The sequence below is a fragment of the Grampus griseus genome, assembly GCF_964374135.1.
Source record: "Grampus griseus genome assembly, chromosome: 3".
Lineage (NCBI taxonomy): Eukaryota > Metazoa > Chordata > Mammalia > Artiodactyla > Delphinidae > Grampus > Grampus griseus.
This window is the reverse complement of record NC_139019.1, coordinates 150,573,397-150,591,855: the sequence shown is the minus strand read 5'-3', so window position 1 is coordinate 150,591,855 and position 18,459 is coordinate 150,573,397. Positions and strand designations below refer to the sequence as shown.

Sequence of the window (18,459 nt, the reverse complement as noted above, 5' to 3'; positions counted from 1 at the left end):
ATTTCGTATAATTTTTAATTCTATCAGTTCAACTTCAATCAGTTTATAGTTTCTAGTTGTCAAGTTAAATTCTTCACCTTGTCATCTATTTTCTTGAACTTGATAATATTTACCAAAATATGTAAGATCTTTAATGTTTAGGTCATCTATGATTCTGATTCTGTTTTGATTTTTATTCTAATTCTCCTTTTCTTGGTAGTCTTGGTGGTTCTTCAGTGAATACCAGACTTGGGATATGACAAGTTGTAGAGAATCTGAATGACATTACAGTTGCCCTTTGGATAACCTGGGTTTGAACTGCACAAATCCACTTATACATGCATTTTTTTTCAATAAGTAATACAGTACTACATGATCTGTGGTTGGTTGAATCCTCAGATTCAGAACCACAGATAAGAAGGGCCGACCATAAAGTTATATGTGGATTTTTGACTGCACAGGGAGTCAGCGTCTCTAACTCCTACATTGTTCCAGGGTCAACTGTATTTCTTGAGGAGAGAATTTCCTATTCTTAGGTAGGGAGCAGAGGGGAAGATCACCTCAGTCACCTGGACCAACTTCATACTCATTTTTCTTCTTTATAAGGTTCAGTGTAGATGTTGCATCAACCTTCCTAACACACAGACACACAGACACACACACACACACACATGTAGAGACTTCCAATGTCCTAATTCATATCATTAGTTTTCCATTGGGCCACAAATCTTTCATAGGTTCTGAACCCCATTTTGTCTCTTCAGCATTATGAGCCAACTAAGTCTTTGCTTTGACTTCAGTTAGCTTTTGTTTGACTTCTTAGCATCTTGTCTTGTCTACCTTTTATACATGGAAAATACTGCAAGGGAACACTGTTGCTGAATCCAGCTCCGTTCTCTGAATCTTTACTCTCTCTGTGATTTTGGTCCTTAAAATTCTAGCTGCCTTGTTATTTCTCACTTCCAACTCTGGTTTCCTTAGTCCTATGACATTGTCCTAAGATCTACTGGCTTTTCTACCTCTTAGGAGCCACATTTGGTTTCTCAGACTTTTGCTCTTCATCAGTAGTTTCCAAATGACTGGGCTAGAAACGCATGTGCAGAATATTGTTCTCACTTCAGTGAGTTTCTTTCTCTATTTTACTTTTCTAGGTCATGGCTACCTCAGTAGCTTTCTAACGCTCACAGTCAAATGTTGCTTATGATTTATCTGGCCTTTCTAGTGTGTTTTCCTAAGGTAAACTGATATAGTTGGAAACAGAAGTTCGTACCCACCATTTAAAAAATTCTGTTTTGTCTATGAATTCTCTTTGTCCCATCTTCTGTCACTTTTTCCTACCCAAAATTCCCATTCTCACAGATTATTTTAAGATTAAAAATTATTAAGCTAATACGTTAATTTTGAAAGGAATTAATTTTGCTTTGAACAAGAACATAGATTGGTGAATGGAATATGGAAGATTCCTTAAGACCTTTTTCATCTCTAAGAGTAGTATCCAACCATCGGTACCATCATAAGTTTGTCAACTATGGAAGAAAGCAGTCTTTATAAAATCAGCATTTTTTTTCTTATTTTTTTTATTTTTTTGTGTGTCACCAGGACTTGCCTTAGACCACAACTCCTGGCAACACCAAATATAAATGAACCCTGTTACCCATGGGCGTTTACTTGGCTCTGCCACCCTAAGATTGGCCTCCTGGCTCCTTAACCCCAGGGGACTCTAAGCCCTGGGCCACATTCTTGAACCCAAGCCCTGCTCCTCTGTCAGTGGGCAGAATAGTCCTGATACCCCCTGGACCAGGGACTGGGCACATGGCCCACATCTGCCACCACACGGGTCAGGGCGAGAGGGAAGAGGGACCTTGACATTCTCTTCTGGTTTCCCTCTGGGGCTTGGAGTCAGATCCAGGCAAAGACCCCTCCCTTCCATGTGGAGCTCCTGGTCCCTCATTTGCAGCGCCCAAAACCTGCCTCTGGGGAACCCCTCATTTTGCTCCTTTCTTTGGCTGAGGGTGCTCAGGAAGGAAGCACTGCTGAGACCCAGAATCCCAGGCCAGAAGATGCCCAACGAAGTAGGCTAGGCCAGCCCCAGGACATGATACCAGAACTCCCTCCTAAACAAGACTGAACTCATCACACAGATGGGGAAACTGAGGTCGAAGAGGGCAACGGCTTACTGGCGGAGCCTGGAGCAGAGTCTCTAATGGACACATTCCATGTTACCACCAAAACATGGGATTTCTAGAGTGCAGCTCACCCCGTGCTGACCCCCCCCCCTTAACCTGGCCACCAAGGTCTCGCTTCCATAATCCCATCCCACGACACCCGCCCGCTTCCTGTGTCCCACACAACAGCCAGATTAGACCCCTTGCCCTCAGGCTGTCGTTCACAGGGCTCCTTCTCCCCGAAGCTCCTTCTCCCACCTCTGCCTGCCCAAGTTCAACCAGCCTCTTTAGGGTCCGGCTCAATGCCAGCTCCTTCGTGAGCCACCCAGAGCCCTCATGCTCCTCTAACCTTCCGAGGTGCTTTGCCTCCACCCGCACACCCCGCACTCTGTTGTCCACGTGAGCTGTGGTTACGGTGTGTGAGCTTCCTGAAGCCGCAGACCACCTCCCCTCTGGGCCCCAGCACCTGGCGCAGGACCCAGCACTCAGTAGGTGCTCAGTAAAATCTCCTCCTCATCTGATGCCCTGCCGTGTCCTACCAATAACTGACAATAATGGCTATTGTTTATCGAGCATATACCATAAGCCCAGCTCTGGTACTGTCTCCCATCCTCATGTGATGGACCCAGGTCACAGAGGTTGTGTGACTTTCCTGAGGTCACAGCTCTGGAACTGGAACCCCACTGGTTCTTGTGCCTATATGAGTCTCCTTTCTTTCCCACTCACCTCTTCTAGGTCAGACCACCATCATTTCCTCATCCTGTCCTGTCACTAAAGACTTCCCATGACTCCTTGTGGCCCACTAGACAAAATCTAAACCCCTGAGCATGGCATCTAAACTCTGTGACATCTGGCTTCTTCCCTCTTTGCAGCTTCTCCTCTAGTCTCTGAGCATCACCTCAGTTTCCAGCCTACTGTACCTTGATTTACTTGTAGGCTCTGCACATGCTTTGCCCTCTGCCTAGAACACCCTTCCCCTACTTTACCTCCTGTGAACTCCTACACATCTCTCAACATCCAAGATCAAGGGTTACCTTCCATTCTAGTCAGATGAGACAAGCAGCAAACGAACTGGACACAAAATTGAGAGCTCTACGAGGGAAGGACCTGTGTCATCATAGTATCCCCAATGCTTAACCCATAATCAGTGCTCAGTCAACATTTGTTGAATGAATAAATGAATACTCTCTATATTCTTGTTGACTAAACGGAGAAATGGCAAAAGAATACAAGGCCACAGTATGCAGGGCTGGAGGTGGAAGGGAAGAGACTGAGGCCAGGAAGGCCAAGGACGTGGTGGAGTACAGTGACAAGTACTTCAGAGGCTGCTCTGCAGCAGAGCCACGCTCTTGGCAGAGGGAGTGTTTGTGAGAGACAGAGGAAGGAAAGTGATGGTGTGAGGGAGGCTCTGAAAGTATGTGTGTGTGTGCACGCACACGCGCATGTGAGAAGGCGGTGGGGATGTATGCGGGGGAGTGTGCTGCATTTGTGAATCAGTCTGTGAGAGCGGTGCTGAGGAAGTATGTGAAGAAGCGCGTGTACGTGGCTTGTGGGTCTGTGGCGGAGAGCCCGTGCGTTCTATTTGTGCATGGGGGTCTGCGTGAGAAGGCGAGGGTGTGGGCCACGAAGGCTGTGCCGGAGGTTGTGCATGTCTGCGGGGCGAGGGGGTGGGGAGAGTGATTGAGAAAGACAACAAGGAGGGGACACCCGAGGGGGGTGTGAGGGAGAAACCGTAAGTGTGCGGGCGTGGAGGGTGTCGTGAGCACGTGCAGGAGACGGTGTGACCGTGAGTGTGCACGACGCGGAGGGTAAGGTAGGATGTCAGGGCACTGCTGACGGTGTGGCTGCATGGCCTCGGCCACGGGCCGGGAGCCAGAGGTGGGGGCTGGCCCTGGGCCCAGGGTGGGGGGCTCTGACCGAGCAGAAGGTTCCTCAGAGTTCTCCCTGGGGCCACGGGTGCCAGATCACCACGTCCCCAGGTAGAGAGGTCGAGCAGGAGGCCCAGATGTGTGTGTGCGCCTCACATTTTGTCCACAGCAAAACCTCTGGGCATTTATTTGTCTTTGTCTGTGTCCGGGTGTGCACGCCTGTGCTTGTGTGCGTGCTGCCGGCTGTGTGTCTGTGCCTGTCTTTGTCTCTGTATGTATCTGGGCCTTTGTCTCAGTGTGTGTGGCGGTTGGTCTAGGCTTGCCCACAAGACTGTGTCTGGGGTTGTGTGTGTCTACGTGTATCTGTGCCTGTGGGGCACCGGGCGTCCTTGATCTGTGCATGTCTAGGTAGGGCTGCGAGCATCCCCCTGGACCGCCTGTTTGTATCTCTGTCTGTGTGGCCTTAGTGTGAGTGGGAGAACGTTGTGCTTTGGAGACTGTGGATCTAGATCTCGGTGTATCTTTAAGTGTGAGTGTGTGCTTGTGTATCTGCATGTGAGAGTCTGCCATGCGTTGTAGTATGGAAATGCTTATGTGTGTCTGTGGAAGGTGCCTTTGTGAGACCAAGGATCTCCGTGTGTCTCTGTGCCTCTGTGTGTGTATGTGTGTGTTGGGTGTGAGGGGTTTGTCACAGACTGGTGAGCAAGTTAATCTCAGACTCCGTGACATGTGGAATAAAATCACGTTCCCATAATGGAAGAGAACCAACTCTTCACCCTCTGCCCTGGGGGAGCCAGTGGGGGCCAGGGCCAGGCTTAGGCCCCTATGCAGGGCCCCCTGTGGCCTCAGCACCCTACCCCCGCCTCTCCTCTGCCACACCAGGCTCATTCTGCCTCCAGAGTGCCCCGGTGCCCACTGCTGGCTGGGCTAGGCTCCAGGACATGTGATGGAGCCTTAGAGGCCTGTCCTGGGCCCCCCAGCCCCACCCACTGCTGAGGAGGGCCCTGCCCCAGATGGGAGGGCGGGTGCAGGAAGGAATCTTTGGGCCCCTCCTCCTCCCGGAGGGGAGAGATGAGCTGCAGGCCCGACCTGGATCTTCCATCTCTCAGCAACAAGATTCCTGGTGAGCAGGCTGCGAGGCTTGGCAGGGCGCCTGCCAGAGACCCGCCCTCACCCGCCAGGACGCCTGGGTCCCCAGGGCCGGGCAGCAGCGGGTTCCCTGGGGAGCTAGGAGGGCCCCAGAACTTCAGGCTACAGCTGCCCGGGACTATGGGAAAGCCAGACCCTTCCAGGCTCCCACCCCCAACCACAGACGGCTCCTCAGGCCCCCAGGCAAACCTCCACCCTTCTTCTGGCCTCTCCCCAGCCTCGGCCTTTGCTTCAGAAAACAGACCAGCCACCCAGCACCACCCACTCCCTACCTGAGCCTCAGCACACACCCAGCCTGAGTTCAAGACCTCACCTCTGGGTTTGAGGGCTCTCAAGGCCAGGACTGTGCTGCTTATCTCAGAATGGGGCTTCTGAGGACAGGGCCATGTGTCCCACAGCTGTGAAATCCCTCTTGGTCTTAGCACTCCTTCCTGACTGAGCAGTCAGGCACCAGGAGGATTTCAAACCCAAGGCTGGGGACACTGAGGCAGTGAAGCTCTCTGCCCTGCCTACTGTTATGAATCAGAGGCCAAATCCAGTAGTCTAGACACACAAGTTCTTAATTCTGTCCAGCGGCAGTGGCTGCAACTTGTTCTTCCCCATAGGGGGTGCAATTTCGGGGGGGGGGAGGCATCAGTTGGAGGGAGAGGGGAATGGGCAGGTGGACCCCCCTCAACCCTCAGACTTGGATGAGCAGCCGGAGAGCAGGTTTGGTAAGAGATTAAGGTCGAGGAGAAGAGAACCCAGATGCTCCAAGATTTATGACCCTAATTCTTCTCCCTTAAATTCCCCTCCAAGCCCCCCAGCCCTAGCCTGGTCCCTCCAGGGTCATGCTGTGGCCCCAGGCCAATGTCAAGGCCTTAACCCATCCATCAGTTGTTGCCAGGGAGTTTCCACCCCAATGGGTCCCAAAGGGAGGAGATCAACTGACACTACGGGCCCAGACTGACGGGGAAGGGGCATGGCCCTAAAGAGGTGGCCAACAGCCCCCTGCACCCTCCCAGGATGTAGGGGCTCACAACCTCCAGGGAAGAAGCTAGGCTGGTGGGTGGGGTCCAGGAGGAGGTGACCTCCAGCTCTGGCACCACTCCCAGCCCCGCCCTTCCAACAGGCCAGGAGACCTGGGATCCCACGGGGCCCTACAGCTTACAGGGTATGTGGCCTTGGGCCCTTGTTGCTCCTCTCCAGGCCTCAGCCTCCCCACCACACAATGCAGGAAGTGGTCTGGATACCCCAGGTATCCCCCTTCAGCTCCGCTCCCTCAGTGCTAAGCCCTGCCCTCTCTCCAGTCCAGGGGTGTCACCTAGAATCTGGGCCAGATGGGGTGAGGCTTTGGCAGTTAACTGGAGGAGCCCCTGAAGCCACCCAAGTCAGAGCTGAAGAGCGTATGGTGCTCACTCCTCCACCGCACATCCATTTTCCAGAAGAGTGAAACTGAGGCCCTGAGAGAAGGTCGGGGTCTGCGCCAAGACCTGAGTGTTACTGGTGGGATGGTTAAGAGCACGGGCTCTGGGGACAGAAAGACTTAAGATTAAAATGTCAGCTGCAACAGAAACTTGTTACGTGAAGTCCCTTGCCTTCTCAGCCTCAGATTCCTCATCCATAAAATGGGCAATAGTGCCTCCCTCCTACGACTGCTGAGTTGAAATAAGAAAACGCATGTAAAGGGCTCGGCCAGTGTAGCAAACGCTTGGACAATGGTAACTATCATGACTGTGGGTAGTATTAACACAAAGCCAAGTGGCCGGGGGGAAGGGTAGGTGGGGTCCCGACCTGGCTCATCCTCCAGACCAGGAGGGCCAGCCAAATTCCTCAAAGCCCCCCAGCTGTCTCCCCTCTTCGTTAAAGGCCTCTCATTAGTGAGCCTGGGCACCTGCCCCCCCACACGTAATAAGCCTCATTAGTATCTTAGCCCCAAGCTCTGAACCCAGAGTCTGTGCATGTGCACACGTGTGAGGGTGGGGGGCTGCGACAGGCCACCAGCCAGGAGACAGCATCCCCGCCAACCACACCCCCTGCCTGTCATCAGCAGGGCCCGTCACCACCCAGCTTGTCACCTGCCTGCCTCGCACCCGCACCACCTGTCACCCACCCAGCCCATCACCTGCACCACCTGTCACCCACCCAGCTCGTCACCCACCCAGCCCATCACCTGCACCACCTGTCACCCACCCAGCTTGTCACCCACCCAGCCCATCACCTGCACCACCTGTCACCCACCCAGCCTGTCACCGGAGCTGCCTGACAGGCCTTTGGGTGAGGGACAGATGGGGAGGAGAAGACCACAGGGGTGTGGAGCTGGGGGCCCCAGAGACCCTGTAAGACCCCCACTTCAGCTCGGCATCCTGCAACATCGCCATGGCAACGTCTCAGCCGCAACCACTTTCCCAAACATCCCCCCCGCCCCCCAGGCCCTGCTCTTAGCTGAGCTGAGGCTGAGAAGAGCCTTGACTGACAGCAGAATGAGACAGGAAGGAGCTGCTCATCAGCTGGCTGGCCTTGGCCATCCCTGCCCTCTCTGGGCTTGGTTACTCCATCTGCAAAATGGAGGGGCTAGAACTAGGGAGGCCCCTGTACAGCGGGTCATCCCTTCCCAGCCTGGATTTGCTGAGCCAGTGGCCAGTTAACCTGTGAAGGCTGGTGGGGGCGGGGTACAAAAGGACAGGGGGTTCTGGGTTCTTCCACACTCCTTTGCCCTGGCCCAGCTAACACAGGCTGGGCCTCTGGCCCAAACTCACATAGCAAAAGAGGAGGAGCAGGCTGGAAGGCAGAGGGGCTCTGCCACAGGACTGCCAGCTGGAGATGATGCCACAGTGGGTGACCCAAGGCTGAGTGGGCCCCCACCTCCAAGCTGCATTATTTATAAAACCCAGAGCTCCTAGCCGAGCAACAGCTGCGGTGCCGCCCCTCCAGGGGGCACAGGCAGCGGTGGAAGGGTGGTGCCTCCCGGGGGGAGCCCCCTGGGGTCCCGGGCTCCCTCCACAGCTGGCTGGGGCAGGGGCTGAGGTGGGAAAGGGGCGGCTGCGCCATCCTTCCCCTCCCAGCCCCCTCTCCTCTCCTCTCCTCCATGCAGGCAGGCGGCGATAGGATTACTTCTGCATGACTGCCCGCTCCACAGGGTTCCAGAGACCCTCCTGCCTGCAGCAATCTAAAATTCCTGTAGCCCGGCCTCTCTCCCCTTCTCCCCACAGTGAATGCTCCAGCTTCTACCACAGCGTGCCCGCGGCCGCCACCACCACCAGCGAGTTGGCCGGGGCCCCAGGTCCTTGGAGCCACGGGCAAAGGTAGACCCATCCTCGGGGTGTCCCTCGGAACCCTCTGAGGCCCAGGCCCTGGTCCATCCCCTCCGGCCCCTGGTGCCCGTCCAGCCCCACAGGGCAAGGCTCAAGCTGGGGTCGGGCCTGCCAGATGTGCCAAGGAGGACCGGCACATACGTGCAAACACACCTGGTGGGTCCTGGTGTGCCTGGCCACATCCTCTGCTGCCAAAACCTGGATGTCCCCACCTCTGCTCTAACCGCCCCCTCCCTAACCTCATTAATCCTTGCTACCCCTGGGGTGGGCAGACAGCTGGGCCAGGCCAGCGCCTGTGGCTCCCCAGGGCACAAGAAGCAGGCAAGAGATCGATCCACTGAATTTTTTAAGGCTCTAATGGAGCCTGCCTCCCCAGACTTGGGGCCTGGGACACAGGCGATCTCTCAGGGACCCCTCCCTCAGCATTGCAGTTGCCTCCTCTTTCAGGTCTAGGGGGTCGGGGCACCTTTCTAGGAGCCTTTCCCCCAGCAAGAGGCACAAGGGGTCCCTGGGAAAGAGATGGGATTGGGGGGCTGTGAGCAATACCCAGAGGCCCCCCCAGTCTCCCCAGCCCTAATGCAGGCAGAAGCAGCTCAGCCTCTAAATCACTCCCCTCATGCTGCCCTCTGAGGCGGATTCTGTGCATCTGTAATTAGGGGGTGGAACAGATGGTGGAGATTCCGTTTAAAATCATGCATCTAGTAAAGTAACCTTCACTGTTGGAACTGACTCCCAGGGAGACCAAGCCCCAAGCCCGGATCTGGGGGTGGGGTGGGGTGGGAGGGGAAGCATGTCAAGCCAGCACCTTCTCCATCTTTTTTCCTGAAGCTCCAGGCCCAATGTCCCCCTCAGGTGAGCCCAAGAAGAGGGGGATTTGGCAAGCACCTGAGAAACTGCAGGTTGGGGGTAAATCCCCCTGCCCAGACCCCCCCGCCCCCTACCCATACACGACAGAGTCAGGGCATGGCTGGGTACTCAGAGTTCTTGGCTGCCACACCAGGATGACCAGGTGCCAAGAGCCCCCAAAGAGGCCCCAAACCCTCAAAGCCCAGGCCAGGGTGCCCAGAGCACAGGGTCTTGGGTGGGGCAGCTTTGAACCAGATGTACAGCCTCACTGTCCAGGAATGAAAGGCCTGGGGCAATAAGGGGGGGGTGGAGATGCCTCCCCAGGCAGAGGAGGCTCTGGGAAGTGGGGGAGGACCAGGCAGCCGAGAATGAGAGAGAGCACGGAGGAGTGGGCCAGTGTGTCTGCAAGGCTGAGGCTATCTGGGGGGAGTTTGGGGGAGGGAGGCTGGGGAGGACAAGGTGGGGTGGGGGAGCGGTGATGGAGAGCGCTGAGGAGGGAGGCTGTGCTGGAACGTGTGATGGTGGGAGTGCGGCTGCAGGGTGAGGTGTGGGCGCAGGGCGGAGCTGCTCTGAGGGGTGACTGGGCTGGGGCCCTGTGTGTTTGTGTATGAGTGCGGGACTGGTGTTTGGAGAGGGGTGGGGCTGTCCCTGGGCCCTTGGATGGCTGAGGAAAGTACTGGAGCTGCAGCTTGCTGGGGAACACACAGAGGACTGCTTGTTTGTGGAGGTGCTGGGATCTGGGGGGGGTGTGTGCGTGTGCGGGATGCACATGCACGTGCACGGCCTGGAAGGTACGAGAAGCTGAGGGGACATTACTGTTCAAAGATGCACCGTGTCTGTGTGTTTGAGGTAAATGGTGTGGCTACAGGGGTGTCCTCCTCCGCGTGGGTGTTGAGGCGGTGTGTGTACGTGTAAGTCGCGGGGAGAGTCTGGAAAGGTGTAGGGAGCTGTATCGGTGTGTCTGGGGACGTGATGAGCTGCAGCGGAGGGAAACGCTGGGGCCGTCGGGAGAGTCTGTGGGTGTCTGGTTAGGTGCTGGGACTCTGAGAACCTGAGTGTGTGGAAGGTATTAGGGCTACAGTAGGGTCCTGGGTGTATCTGGGGAGGTGCTGGGATTGGAGGAAGAGTTGATCTGTTTCAGGATGTGGTAGAAGCCTTGTGTGTGTGTTGGGGTGTCTGGGGGTATATTGGGGGTCATAAACATCTGGGTTTTGGTTAAGTACTAGGGCTGTAATATGTGTTTGGGTGGGTAGGCATGTGGTGGTTGTGTGTTTGGGGGTGCTGGAGCTGTGAGTGGGGAAGTGGTTGTGTATTTAGGAGGTACAAGGGGCTGGAGTTGGGCCCCTGTGCCCAGACAGGTGATGGGGCTGTGGGGTGAGGGCGGGTGCCCCTCTGAGGAGGTGAAGGGCAGAGTCCTGGCCTTTGCTCAGGGGCCCACCTGGGGGCTGCCCGCTAGAGCCCCTCTGCCGGTGGTGCCCGCCTACCCCCAGACCCCACGTCCGGGTGTCGAGACAGGCAGTCCATCTGTCTCTTCCTGTGCCCAGGCCGAAGGAGCAGTGCCGCCTCCTCGCTCCCTGGGGGGGCGACAGCAGATCCCAGCCCACCCATCTGCCTTCAGATGGTCGAGGCAGGAGCCTCCACAAAGCTGCCTGGGGGGCATCCCTGTGTTTGAAGAGGCACGGGCTGGGGGGTGGGGGGAACTGCACAGCAAACAGTCCTTGTGGAGGCTCCTTTGAAAACCACTGACGCCAGGAGAGACCAAGAGGGAGGACAGGGGCGGGTATGTCTGTCCTTGTACGTCTGTGCGGGTCAGCGCCCAACTGTGTGCCTTGGAGCCCCTTCGCATGTGTTCATGCCGGTGGCCTCTGTTCAAGCAGCATCCTTGCCTTGGAAAACAGCCCTCCAACCCAGGCTACGAGCTCACAGCCTCACACAGCTACCCCCTCATCCATGCACCCTGCCTACACTACACCCACACGCCAACATCCCCCACACCTTCACATCTGCAGAACACTGCACCCTGGTACACATGCCCCTCAGCCCCAGAGTCCCAGTCCTTCACATGTGTATGCCATGACACACACCCGCACACTGCAAAGCCAGGTACAGCCACATGCACCTGTCACATATACATGCCTCCACACAGACATACCCGACAAGTAGCTGTCACACCCACACCCACACCCTCCACACACCTTGGGGAGTGGATCTCCCTGTCACCCCCATATCCCACCTCATATGAACTCAGTCTCTCTCATACACATTGTAACAGACACTCACCATCTCTTATACCTGTACATACGCGCACATGTTTGTACATGTGCATACACACTCTCACCAGCTCTCAGCTCTTTCACACCAGCCAGTTTCTCTGTGTCCAGGCCAGGCCCTGCAGGAAGGCTGCCACCGGCTGAAAGTGTCTCCTGCCTCCCTGCCCTGCCAGCTAGGTCAGAGTGGGGGGCATACCCCCCCACCATGACACCATGGCTTCCTGGGAACCCTGATCTTCCCCTCCAGAGAGAAAGAGTCCTCTCTCTGCTCTGGGGTGTCTGCCACTGTTGTGTGAGAGTGTGACTGTGTATGTGTGTGTATCAACATGTTCTGAGAAGCCACGATGAGGCCTGTGTGTCACTGCCTGTATGGGTAAGAAAGCATAGGGACAGGTTCACCGGTTATGTTTGTGAGATTCAAGATGAGTGTGAGAGCAGAGACATGTATGCCACAAAATGTGTATTTGTGAGTGTGTGTGAGGCCAGGCCCCTGTGGACAGGCGTGAGTATGGGGGGGTGCACTTACACAAGGAGACACACAGTGAGTGTGAGTGGGGAGTGAGTGGGAAGTATTCTGGGATATTTTCTGAGACAAGGGGTATGTACATTTGTGAGTAGGGGTCAGGGCTAGGAGAGGCACCCTCCGCAACTCCCTCCCCCTACAAAGAGATCAGGGGAAAGGGGTCTCTGGGATCTGGGGGGAATGTGTGTGTGTGTGTGTGTGTGTGTCTTCCTCTCTCTCTTTCTCCCTGACCTCTTTAGCAGCTGGAAACTGAGCCGGGGGTGGAAGGAATGGAGACTTGGCTGGCCTGGGGGTTTGGGGAGGGAAGCAGGAGAAAACACCTTCCAGATTCTCATCAAATCCTTGTCTGTGGTTTGTAGCCTTCAGTCTCTCCTCTCTCTTTCTCTCGGTCTGGGTTTTCCCCTTTCTTTATCTGTTCCTGCCCCTCCCTCTCTCCCCCATATCTCTCCTTCTCCCATCTCAGTCACCTTGTCTTCCCCCTTGGATCTCCCTGTCTCCAAGTCTCTGTCTCTGCCTGTCTGTTACTCTCTCCCCAGGCCCTTCCATTTTTCTGACTCCTGTCTCTGCCAGCACCTCTGTATGTCCGTCTCTCCCAGTCCTGGTCCATCTGTCTGTCTCTCTCTGTCTGCCTGTGCGTGGGTGTCTCTGTCCATCTGCTCCGCCACCCATCTGTCTGGTTGTCTGTGCTAGTCCTTCTAAGGGTGCCCACTCGCTCACCAAGACACTCTCCCCCAGGTCAGCAAAGGCCTCTCCTGGCTCAGGGGGCGGGGAGGGGGTGCAGAGCTGCAGCTTCTGGAAGCTTCAATAGCAGCTGGCTGAGCTGGGAGTTCGGGGCCAGCCAGCTGCAGAAGTGGCCCCTCCCCTGGGCTCCCAAGCCAAGGACCCCAGAGCAGAGAGAGGAGAAAGCAGGGCCTCACTGCAGCTCAGTCTGTGTGTGCGCGTGTAGGGGGAGGCAGGGGGCCTCACTTTGCCTTCACTTCACCGTTCCCCCCAAAGCCAGGCCCTGTAGGAGAGGAAGCTTCAGTGCCCACCTCCCTCATCCCCTCACCAATGGAAGAGATGCTGGGGATCCAGGAGGGAAGGGCTGGGGGATGCCAGGCCTTGGACGAAGCCATAGCTTCCTGTCAGATGGGTGGGAGGGGGGCTCCTTCCCTCCTCCCTCCCAGGCAGTCCCTGGGGATCCCTCCAGTGCTGGTCCCAGCTCCAGACACGAGGGGCCCCATAGGCAGTTCTCACCAGCTCCCACAGGGACCATTCCTACCCCCCACCTGCCCCAGAGCCTCTGACCCACAGGGATAAGGCGGAGGGGGGTGGATCACAAGGGTGTCTCCTCCCTCCCCAAATGGAGGTTGGCTCTGGACATCTGGAGTTCGTGGCCCTGTCTACGCCCTGGCCATCCTGAGAGGCCCCAGGCAGTCCCCCTACCATTGCCAGCCCGGCACCACACACACACACACTGCACCCCAGCACTCGTGGCCCACCACCGCCACTCCCTGGCCCAGCAACTCTGAGGGCTCGAGAGGAGCCCTACCGCGGAGACCTGCACCCTACACTGACTGGTGGCAGCCTCCAGCAGGGCCCCTGGCACAAAGCCAGCAGCTGGAGGAAGTACCCCCCAACACTTCCCAGGAGGCTCTGTTCCTCCCTCTCTAAGAAGAGCTCACAGTCCAAATCCCACAACAGATGGGGAAACTGAGGAAGGGATGGGATGACACAGTCAGTTATTCTTCCTGAGACCCTGGGGTGGGATCATAAATGAGGAATAGGGAATGAAAAGGACGCCGCAGGGGCAGAATCTGGCTCCTTCCTGACCTGCCACGGGCAAAGTCCATGTTGGCTGCACAGCCCTGCACAGCCCTACCGCTGGGCCAGGGTCAGGGGCTGGCTCCCTCCTTCTAGAGCTCTCCTTGCCCCTGGCTGGGCCCCCTCCCTCTCCTCACTTCTGAGCAGCCCTCCCTGCCCTCTCCCTCCCAGCTCTGGCTCTCTCATCCTCAGCTCTTGGAAGCCTAACTCACTGTTTCCCCTCTTCTCTCCCCTCCCTCCCTCTCTCCTGGCAGCGGCGCCTCCCCCTCCCCTGGGGGGGCTCTGGCCACAAGGGTGCCCGCCTGCTCCTCTCCCCAGGCTCTGGCCCCCTCCGCACCCAGGAGTCCCCCCGCAGCTGTTCCAGCTCTCTAACTATACAGAGGTGGACGGAAAGAGCCTAGGTCCCAGGCAAGCAAGGGGAGGGGGCCCCTCTAGACTGGATTTCCTCCTGGCAAACAAGGTGGGGGGGATCCAACCGGATGACACCCCTGGTGTCTCTAACAGTCCTAATGTTCCCCGCTTTTAAAAGTCCGGTGCCTCCTGACAGAGCGCCCACAACCTGTGGGGTGCTGTACCTGCCTCAGGCTCCGCCCCCAGGTCCAAAGAAGAGGTCGGCTCTGTTCCCAGACATTTGGGGAGTGGGGAGACACTGCCCTGGGGCAGGAGCATTAGTCAAGTGACCCCTCTCAGTGCCCGCTCATTTTGGGCTGTGGGGTGGGGAGTAGCACATGCCTAGGCCTTCTTGGTCCCCTGGATGCCATCTCCAGGGGCTGTGATCCTGACTCTTCTCCTTGACCGTTTTCTCTCTCACCCCCTCATCACTGGCTTCTGTCACCATCTTTTCCTCTTTCCACCTCATGTCGGGCTCTCTGGGTCTCTTTCCTCCCCACCTCCCCCAGCTCTCTCCCTGGGGGGCTCATCTGCTGACATTAGCAACAATGTTACCGTTGCTCCCCCCCTTCAGTTCCCAGCTCCACCCCATCCTGGCTTCCCCCTCCCCGGCTCTGTCCCAAGAGACCCAGGGGACCCAGAGGCAGAGCTGGGCTCCATCCCATAATGGTGAGTCTGCTTGACCTCACTAATCACACCAGAAGTGCCTGGGCATCTGGTATGAAGGCATGGCACCCTGTGGTCTTGGGTGGCTGGCCTGAGGCACAGAGCTCTGTATTCCACAAACCAAAAAAAAAGAAGTTGACTTGGGGTGGGCCAGAGCAGAGAAGAGGGGAAGTGAGGGGGATCAGGTTTGCCTGGAGGAAGCCCCTGTCCAATGGGGAACAGAGGCAAGAGGAGGTAGTGGCTCGAGCCAGCGCTCCAGGCTGATTGAGAACAAGCATGTCCCTCTGGGGCTCTGCCGGTCCAGATCAGCCCCCCCTAAAAAAAAGGTCTTCTGCCAGGGACAGTTTGCCCTCCAAGCCTCCAGCACAGCCACACCAAGCAGGTAAAGATCCCGCGTCTCTGTCTCTTAATCTCCTGTAGAATCCAAATCCATCCTCCCTACAGTACACCTCCACTTAGCTCAGCAGGGGGTTCCATAAGCCTCCCTGCCCCAATCTAACCAGGTGGAATGGGAGGGGACAAAGCCCCCCAGCTCCCAAGCCCCCTCACCAAAGGCCCCCTCAAGGGCTGGGGAGCAATGCAAAACAATCCTGGAACCCACGCACCTTCAAACCGAGAAGCAACCCTGTCCATCCACAGCACCTGGGGGTGCTGGGGCTCCCTGCCCCCACGACCCTGTTCCAGACCCCCCAGCCCAGCAACCATAATAAACAGCAAGCTCTTTTTCTTTATGACACCAAATTCCTGCAAGCCGAACAGCTCCTTCCATCACTACCTCAGCCATAGATCACATTAAAAACTCACAGAGGGCAACTTAAACACATCACATTTGTTTCTCTCTATATTATTTCAAAAGTAATGGCATTAAAAATGGATTTTACTACAGAAAATAAATATCAACACGTGGGCCGGGAGCCCAGGCAGGGGGAGAGAGCCCACCAGGAGAAGGTCCCTGAGGGCTTGGGCACAGCTTAGGCACTGACCAAGGAGGTGGCTGAGAGGACAGACTACACCTGGGGTGGGGTGGGGTGTGGGGGGAATGCCTGGGGAGGGGGCAATGCCCGCCCACCTGGGCACCTGCCCCAATGCCAGACCAAGAGGGACAAGAGTCACTGGTTTGAACTGGACCCCCAAAGCTCATGCCCTCACTGATCTTTGCAACCTCTGGAGGGTAGGAGCTCTGGGGCAAGAAGTTCACTAGTCTCTAGAGGTTATTCCACCTATTAACACAGCAGAAGAAAAAAATGAATTCAACTTACTATCCAGTTTGATTTTCCATTACTATAAAAATATACATCTGCTCAAAGGAGGGAGATGGCAAGCTGCAGGCACATGCCACCTGGGGGGGTCCCCCTGCAGCTCACCACCACAACCCAGCCTGCCCCTCCAGGCGGCAGGGGTGGGGGCTGTGTGTGGGTGGGGGACGGACCAACTGGTAATCTGTCACCTACAGCCCCAGCTCACACAGCTACACACACCCGACCACACGGAACAGGAACAAGCCAACAATAGAAACACCCCAAATGCTCCTGGCAGGACTCTGCCCAGGCCCGGGCGCATGCCCCCGCCCCGCCGGCGGCAGCAGCGGACGAAATGTGGCCACCCTGACCCGGAGGCAAACTTGTCCTCACACCCTGAGCCTCTGCCCAGGGAACTGGGGCCAAGTCCCACCTGACACCAACTGGTCCGGCGGGAAACGCCTGCCCAGCCAGACAGGCACAGGCCCCCCAAGGGTCCCTCCTTGTGCTCAGGGGCCAGGCTGGTGCAGCCTGGCCCTACCTCCCAGGGTGACGCCTGGGCCCAAATTCAGCTGGCCCTGCCAGTCAGGCACTGGTGCAGAACGGAGGGCACCAGGCTCAGCCCCGCCCAGCCCCAGGGCCCCCAAGCTAGGAGGGAGGGGGGACTCCCCACCCCTCCACATCTGGCCCTGGCCCCCAGGGTCTGCGGTAGAGAATTCCCGCCCCCGCTTCTCTCTCTCTCCCTCCTCCCTCTCAGTGCCCGCTGCCCGTCTCAGGGACGGCCCCAGCTCCCGCCTCAGGCCAGCAAGGCCCACATCCTTCCTCCCTCAGCTGGCCCCTTCGCCTGGCAGGAGGCTGGGGGGTCAGGCTGCTGGGGAACCCCTCCAGCTCCCATCAGTCTTCATCCCCAGCCCCCAAACTCTGGGTTGCTGTCCCTTTTCCTGTAGAACAGGAAACAAGGTTATTTCCTAGACTCAGAGCCAGCCCTCTGCTCCTCTGGCTCTGCCTGGGGACCAGGACCCAGCAGGGGAATGTGCCCTTAGCCAGAAAGCAGAGGGATTCTGCAATTCACCCCCAGCTACCGGCCCAGGGGGCTGACAGCTGTCACTCAGCACCCCACCCCCTGGGGAAGAGGGGGCCGATTCAATCAGAGCCTCAGAGGAAACGCATTGATAGGCGATTATTTATTTATTTATGCAAAAGTGAGCCGACTTTGTTCACCAGGTAACCGGGCACGCGGCCCAACCCCTACGGCCCTGGCTGCCCCCAAATCCCTCCTCCGCCCCACACCCGCTCCGGGTCATTAGGTCCCCGCCTCTCAACTCCCAGAGCACCAGCAGAACCTTGGGATTTGGGGGTTGAAGGGGAGGGGCTCCTCCCTCCGCAGTCTCCCCCTTTCCCAGGGCCGTTCCTAAAATCCAGCCTTGTTCTCCGGTCCCACGGTACCCCCTTCACCCACCCCCGCCACACACTCAGCAAGCTGGAGAGCAAATTGCAGTTTTAAATCCAAAGACGGAGGGAGGGGGAAGGAGGAGGGGGCGCGCGGCAGCGCTGGGCGCGCACCTCGCCCCCGAGCCGGGGAAGCCGCGGGGCGGCCAGGAAACCCGGGAACCCCCCCTCCCCGCGCCCCCTTCTCGTCCACCTCCCCCTCCCCCTTCCCGGCGCTGCCTGCCAGGCTTCGAGCCGAGCCCAGCCGAGCCTCGGGCCCCGGTGGAAACAAAGACCGATCGCACCGCGGGCACCGCAGCCACGGGGTCCGGCGGACCGGACCCGGGCGCGCGGAGGGGGCGCAGAGCACCCCCGGTGCGCTGCACAAAAGAGCCCGGCCGGCCGGTCCCCAGAGGGGGTCTAGGGCTGGGGAGGAGGCGCCACTCACCGGAGTGCTGGGCTGCCGGCTCCGTTGGTCCGAGCCAGGCGAGGGGCTTTGGGGGGCGTCTGTCTTCCGGCCGCGGCAGCGACGCGGGCGCTCGGCAGCTTCGCCGCTCACCCTAAAATCGAGATCGTATTTCCCTTTGAGTCCTAACACTATGATAATATCATCTCAGTTATGGTATAAAGCAGGTAACTGATTTGAGAAGGGTACTGAGTTTGAGGACATATTGACTGATTCATTCTACAAATACTTTACTAAGCGACTATACTAAGGGCCTGGGATCCCATGAAACAAAATGCCAGCAGAAGTGAATCTCTTTAATGAAACAAAGTATGTGGAAGACAAATCATTAAATGCTTACTTACAGTAAAGCATGCAATGTATCCTGAAATAGGA

The 18,459-nt window shown here is 57.1% G+C and overlaps 1 protein-coding gene across 1 annotated transcript in view; it reads right to left on the bottom strand.

Moving 5' to 3' along the window:
• The window catches only part of LOC309820412 (uncharacterized protein), an 83,789-nt gene that overhangs the window by 3,803 nt on the left and 61,527 nt on the right, over nucleotides 1–18,459 (bottom strand). The window contains exon 4 of the mRNA XM_082651143.1: nucleotides 18,067–18,178. Within this exon, the coding sequence (XP_082507269.1) occupies nucleotides 18,067–18,178 (112 nt within the window). The remainder of the gene's footprint in view (nucleotides 1–18,066; nucleotides 18,179–18,459) is intronic.